This window comes from Chrysochloris asiatica, unplaced genomic scaffold, assembly GCF_000296735.1.
Source record: "Chrysochloris asiatica unplaced genomic scaffold, ChrAsi1.0 scaffold00014, whole genome shotgun sequence".
NCBI classification, from domain to species: Eukaryota; Metazoa; Chordata; class Mammalia; order Afrosoricida; family Chrysochloridae; genus Chrysochloris; species Chrysochloris asiatica.
Genome location: NW_006408532.1, coordinates 23,445,090 through 23,452,446, shown reverse-complemented (window position 1 = coordinate 23,452,446; position 7,357 = coordinate 23,445,090). Strand labels below are relative to the sequence as shown.

General features: G+C 37.7%; 1 protein-coding gene across 1 annotated transcript; it reads right to left on the bottom strand.

Moving 5' to 3' along the window:
- Positions 1-571: 571 nt before the first annotated feature.
- On the bottom strand, positions 572-1,864 carry GCNT1 (glucosaminyl (N-acetyl) transferase 1, core 2). Its single transcript, XM_006835008.1, has one exon. The coding sequence runs from the start codon at positions 1,862-1,864 to the stop codon at positions 572-574; it is 1,293 nt and encodes a 430-aa protein (XP_006835071.1).
- Positions 1,865-7,357: the final 5,493 nt, after the last annotated feature.

The window sequence follows — 7,357 nt, the reverse complement described above, 5'->3', positions numbered from 1 at the left end:
AAAGGGATCATTAAGAGTCAAATCAAATATCTATTTCTACAAATACCACAAGATAAATTACACCTTTATGACTGGTTTTTGCTATAAATTTATTCAAATCAGGAAGATTACCATACAAAAATAATTTTGGCACAGGTTGATTCTTGTCCTTTTTTGATTCATTCCCGATTTTTTTTTAAGTCCCTGAGCTAATCTTTTAGCAGACTTGAGTTTTTGCACCCCGTCTTCCCACACTACTTCTCCCAACATCTGTTTCCACATCTGGCCTCATCACTATACCCCCATCCACAAACCAGTGACCCTAAGAAAACAGTTGTGAAAAAAGACACAAAGGACACATTTCCGCCAACAAAATCTTGGTTTCCATTCTCCCCTTCACTTTAACTCTAGGTGGAAGTTTAACCCTGTGTAGCCTTTTTACCAGACTCTTCTCTGCTGTATCCATGGAGATGCTTGGACATAATAAAAACTTAGCAGAATCCCTGTCTCCAAAAGCCTCCCATAAAGCTCTTCTGATACAGAGAAGTTAGATGGGATCCATTTTGCACACTCTTATTTCTAAAATCGTGTATCACAGTGAGTGTTTTAAAGGCTCCAGAGCTTTACGCCTCAGATGTTCATCCAAACATTGAATGGCAAAGAAATCAACGTCTGTGTCAAACTTGTTGGCAAACAAGTGGTGTTTGCGTAACATCCAGTTCAAATCCCCTGCCCCAAAAACGCACACGGAGCGCACATGGATGCCACTGCAGGGTGGGTAGGGGGCGCCCTTGGAAACATCGCCTTCAAAGTAGTGCCATTTGACAAACCTTGCAAACGCGTGCATGTCAGATGTGTCGTATTTATCGTTTGAAGGGAGTGCGCCAGGGACGTCTGGAATCCTTTGAATAGTGGCCCACAGATATTCATCGGGGCTATAGGTGTCTTTTGCCCACTCCATAAACTTCTGAATTTTTTCATTTTCTAGTACATAACCCACGTAGTTCCTATTGACCACAAAATAGGCACTGCCAGAAAAAATGGGTGTTTCGAGAGGAGGACGTACTTTGTTTGCACCGGTGTTTGTAATCTTCCCATTAATAACTTCAAAGCGCCTTTTCCACCTTTCCTCTTTATAGGCTGGCATTTTTTCAGTTTCTAGGCTATTTTCACCCATTACTGATTTGAGCTTCCTGACAATCTCCAGGTTGGTTTTAATAGGGAAATCCATACCACAAAGATTTATCAAGTACTTCCAGTCTGTACTCATTTTGTAGAGATCCTTCATGCAGTTAAGGTCGGCCTGGACTCGGCTCCAGGAAGCATAGACCACAGTCTCCAGCTGGCTGGCCACAAAGACATTACTGAAGCAGGATGCAATACCCATCACTGCACGTAAAAAGGAATCATCTGACTTTTTGTCCACATGAATGCAATAGAAATTCTGAGGCATGTAGATGGCCCTCAGAAGCCTGTCAAGTAGTTCAATCTTGTGGTGAACTACTACAGAATATGCAATTGGAAACTCCGCCTCTTCTTGGCTAAGGGGTTCTACGATATATTTGCGCCTCTTGATGAAAGATGTACAATCGTTCGTCATGTTGATATAGTCGTGGGTTGTCCATCGAGGGCGCTTTTTCAATTTCATGGTTAGCATTTCGAGTTTTGCCTTTTGGATTTCATCTGTATCACCCTGTAACACTTTGGTACAGTTAACATTACTACTAGGATTTTCGTCAATCAGTTGCAAATGACCGATGTTTACAAACTCAGTCTTCTGATGAATTCTTAAAACACAGAAGATGACCAAGGAAAAAATGAGAACTGAGAAGTAGTATTTAGTAGGATATGAAAAAAGTCTACTCTGCAGTAACCTCCTAAGCATTTCAAAAAACAGTCAGGGCTTTTGCTTTGTAAATAGCAGTTTTCTATACTTTGGATCCCATTGATAGTCTCTCTTCCGTGTGTGGCCTTGAAACTTGTCAGTTTGCATTAATCAGAAGAATGACATCTTGAAATGGAGGAAAAGCACTGAAGAAAAAATAAACAAAGCAAAGCAATGAAATATGTAAATGCAAAATCTTTCACTGCATCTTCTCAAAATGCAACTATCCTCTTTGCTATGAGAGCAAATTCTCTAAAGTCAGATGTTTAAAACAAAGTGGGTCAGCAGGAGGAAAAGGTACAGTATTAGAGGAAACCCACAGTCTCTAGTATTCTTTAATCTGTTTTTTAGCATTGTTGTTGTTATTAAGTGCCATTGAGTAGGTTTCGCCTTGGTTCCAACTCATAACGACCCTGTATAGGATTTCCGAGGAATGGCGGATAGGTATGAACCACCAACCTTACAGTTAGAAGTCCAGTGTTATCTTACAGTGCCACACCAGGACTCCATTTTTTTAATATAAATAATAATATTTACTGAATTTATTGAAGAAAAGGATTTAGTTTGTTTCATAAGCAACAAGCTAGTTATAAGGATACATAAAAGTATAGATAATAATTATAGAATATGCTATAATAGAATTTTTACCTCTTATAAGTATGTACCCAAAACCCATTGCCACCGAGTCAATTTTGACTCATAGCGATTCTACAGAACAGAGTTGAATTGCCTCATAGTGTTTCCAAGGATGTAATCTGCATGGAAACAGACCATCACATTATCCTCCCATGGAGCAGCTGGTGGGTTCAAACTTCTAACCTTGCAGTTTGCAGCTGAGCACTTAATCATTGTACCATTAGGGATACTTGTTAGGTGGGTAGAAGTGTAAGGACAGTTGAAGACATAAGCTGCAGTGATTGAACTGTCCATTGTAAGGTTCTGATACTGCAGCAATTCTGAGAATTAGCACGCCTTGACTTGAAGTCATTATTAAATTGGGTTCTTCCTGATAATGTCAATTAATATCCATCACCTAACTTCAGCTGTCCTGAGGATCAGAAGATATCATATTCATTCTCCTCTAGGCTAATTTAGGATTAGGGAAATACTTTGGGAGAAATGCACATATAGTTGTGACTTCTAGACTCTTCACTTGAAGGACAGATCAAATGAATTTTCAAACCAGACTGAAAAGGCTCATTTGAAGTCACTTGGGGCAAAGATGAGTTTACCATACATAGAGTTCATTCCCATGCTAAGCACTACAGAAAGGTTTGTTGTTGTTAAGTACCACCAAGTCAGTTCAGACCATGGCGACCCTGTAATAAGGGTTTCTAAGGAGTGGCAGGTGGTTTTGAACCGTTGACTTTGTGATTAGTAGCCCATGGCTCATCCAACAGTGCCACACCAGGACTCCTACAGAAAGGTAAAAAACATATAATCCACAACATAGTGTCAATTTCCTGTATCCTGCATTGGTTACAGTAATTAAGGCTTGCAACAACAACAACAGAAAACACAATTATATGCAAATTGAAATTTGTTGACACAACTTTTGTTTATATTCAAATTCCAGGAACCCTGGAATTCAAATTCCAAGAGCTCTGATAGTGTAGTGGTTACTAATTGGGCTGCTAATCCAAAATTAGCAGTTCGAAACTAGCAGCTGTTCCATGGAAGAAAGATGAGGCTTTCTGCTCCCGTAAAGACTTACAGTCTCGGAACCCCTGTACAGGGTCTGTATGAGTCAGAACCGACTCCATGGCACATAACAACAACAACAACCCATTTTTACTAGATAAAATGCTTAAAAATATTCAAAGATTGCTTTGTTTTCAAAAATCAATTTTGTAAAAAATGAATAAATAAATAAATTTTATAATCTGGCAACTGCCTCTCTAACCAATAAATGCTATTTTTCTACAAAGGAAGTCAACTGCTTCTGTATTGATTGTTTTTCAGATTTTAAACTAGTTTTTAGTACCATAATTAACACTGGCACTTTTAAATGTTTCATTAAGCAAATAATTATGAATATAAACAATACAAGTAATAATAAATAATTGAACATTATTAGTACAGAAACATGATAATAAAAGCAGTGAAACTTTTTACCCGTTAAAATTATGCAAATGTCTGGGGTCTTGATTCCAGGTAACATCCTGTGTCCACTCAGAGCTTATGTTATGTGATCAAGTTTCTTAAATGTACTGGGCATTCAGCAAAGAGGTCCATTGAGGCTTTCTGAAAAATCTGTGAAATCAAAATGGAAATGTATACACATCTGTAAATATACACACACTCAGAATGTCCCAGAGTAAGCTTATCTGATATACTATTCCTCAAAAATAATGCCTAGTTCATTTTTTTCCCTCTCTTTTAAAAGTCCCTCCTTTCAAATCTTTCCTTTTTAATGCTGTGTTTGTGGATTGGCTAGAGGTTTGAAAACACCCTGAGACAGGTTAATTGGTTGTTTTTTGAAGGAAAACTCTTAGTAACATTTCTCAAAGAAAGGTTTGATGTAATCCAGAAATCTGACAGACTCTGAAGATGGTCAGCCCTCGCTAGCATATTAAAGCCAGTCTTCTACTTGGCACTGCTGTTTACCTTAGTGATTTGCTCAGCTACTGGGATAGCACTTCCCCCTCATTCTCTACTAGAAGACAAACACAGGGAGATGCTGCTAAAGATAAAAGCAATCAACAACAGAAAATATTGATGAATTGCAACCAATAAAACATCAGCACACTGAGCAAATTAAACAGTTTGAACAGAAATAAAATAGAAATTAATAATAAAAATAAAATAGAAAAAAGTCAAGGAAACCAAGGGCTGATTGAGGATAACAACAAAACTTTTAGTTAAAGTGACCAAGATAAAAGAGAGAAGACTCAGCATTACTACCAACCTTACAGAGAAAAAAAAAGAAAAAAAAGGTGATCATAATGTATGCCCCAAAACTAGATAATCTAAATAAAATGGACATATTTCTAGGAAGATACCAGTACAGACACTGATTCAGGAGGAAATAGAAAAGCTGAAGAGATCTACTTCCAACAAACAGGCCACAATTGCCTTCCTGGGTTAATTTTTCCAAAGATTTAAGCAACATCTATCTATTCTTTATTAACTTTTCTAAAAATTAGGATTCTGTGATGCAAGTAATGCCTTGATACCAAAACCAGACAAAGACAGCACTGAAAAACTACAGGCCAATATCCCTGGGACTCCTAATATATGTAGTACTGTAGAATCAGCACTGGACTACAAACCACAAGGTTGGTAGTTCAAACCCACCAGGAGCTTTTTGGAAAGGGTCGCTATGAGTTGGAACCGACTCCATGATACTTAACGACAATATCCCTTATAAACATACATGCAAAATTCCTCAACAAATTCTAGAAAACCAAATAAGCCACATATAGAAAAGTTTATACACAATGATGACTAAGTGGATCTGATTCCAGGAATGTAAAGTTGGTTTAAATTGCAGAAAAATCAATTAAATATACCATTTTAATAGAATAAAAGGGGGGTGGGCATAACATACTCATATCAATGTTGTTGCCGACTTAAAGCAACCCTGTATAGGGTTTCCATGGAACAGCTGGTGAGTTTGAACTGCCGATCTTGCGGTTCAAACCAACCTTGCAGTCCAACCTTTATTCTACAGTGCCACACCAGGGGCTCCAATCATCTCAACTGGTGCATACAAAACATCTGAATTACATTGCCTTTCATGATAATGCAAACTCTTTATCTAACAAAATTCAATAAAACTATATTTGTTGTTGTTAAGTGCCGTCGAGTCGGTTCCGACCCATAGCAACCCTGAACAGGGTTTTCGAGGCTGTAAATCCTTACAGGAGCAGAAAGCCTCATCTTTCTCCCACAAAGCAGCTGGTAGCTTCGAACTGCTGACCTTGCGGTTCACAGCCTGATTCGTAACCACTATGCTACCAGAGCTCCTATATTAGGAGCACAGAAAAACGAGAAAGATGAGTATGGGCTCAGGAAAGCCTGTGTGCATAGTTCAGGGTCCCATAACTAGTGAATGGAGATGGATTTTTTTTTTTTTTTTCAAAACTTTTTTTTTTGCTAAAGTTGTCTTTTTCTAATTGTATCCTACTATGAAGTATCCTTGACTTCAACTGCTCAGTGAGAAACAGTGAAATGGTATAAAGGGTAAAACCTAGTTCAGGATTGCTTTCCATGATAAATAGATGAGAAGATAAGGGTAAGAAAAGTACCCAAACCACTGATTATCAGATGTAGATTTCAACTCAGAATAAATAGGAAATATGAGAAGACCTAACAAAATAAGAGCTCTACCAACATTTCCATATACTAAAATCTATGAAGATCTGCTTAGCATATAGATGTATCTATATTTTAAATGAGCCAATTCTAAGATAAAATAAGGTATTCATACCAATGTTGTACATTTTCAAGTAATAATAAATAATTTAATTTTAAATTAAATTTTAATAAATAATTTAATTTTGAGAATCACTATGTGGAAGAAAAATGGACAGTCCTGGTGTGGTGTTGAGGATTAATGCGCTGGACTGCAAGGTTGGTTTGAACCGCAAAGTCGGTGGTTCAAGTTCACCTCAGAAACCCTATACAGGGTCAATATGAGTCGGAACTGACTCGATGGCACTAAACAATAGCAACAACATGTGGAAGAAAAACTTACAATGTCTTAAGAAATGAGATGCATACTGCTCAGGCTATATTTTCCTTAATTCTTTTTTCAACAATAAAAAAGGTAAAACATGAACTTGAGAAGAAGGGAATACTATATATTTAAATGAGTATAACCTAACAGATTCATAGCTTTAAGAAGTTAAACACACACACACACAAGACTATACACAGAGAATACATCACCTCTAAGATTTTCTGCTCAGCTTCCATACCTGAGTCTTCTGTGCAGTTAAGACAGGAAGGGGCTCTACACTGGGTAGTTTAAGGTGACAACTGACAGCTATACTGTCAGCTGCCATAAAGAAAAAGGTAGAATTCAAAAAGTCAAATATTTTTTCCTTACAATTTCAACAAAAATAATACTGACTTTTGATCCTAACCAAAACATTGAGCATAAGATTCAAATCTACCTGTTCCATTTGCTTTAAAAAAAACCTAAAGATGTGCACTTATGTGAGCCCATGCTTCTGGCTGATGCATAAACAAATAGCTGGACGGATGCACCAACGCTTCCTTCTACAGTAGTAAGCAGGATCTAAGTTCCATTGACTTCTGCTTCCAGTGAATACTCTGCCAAAGCTCAATTCTAACTCTCTAACGACTTTTGTTCGCAACTTAGAGGCTGCTGTGACTACAGCAAAATGCCCACTACTGTGATCATTGCCAAAACCACGCAAATATCTCAGAGACTCATCAGTCAAGTCATGGAGCCCAAATGCCACCCCAAAACAGGCCAAAGGCAGAAGCAGGAAACAGTGAGATCTCAAGACAAGGCCTTGCCAT

Coding starts and splice junctions, on each gene's coding strand:
- GCNT1 (XM_006835008.1), bottom strand. CDS start 1,864: ATGCTTAGGAGGTTACTGCAGAGTAGACTTTTTTCATATCCTACTAAA.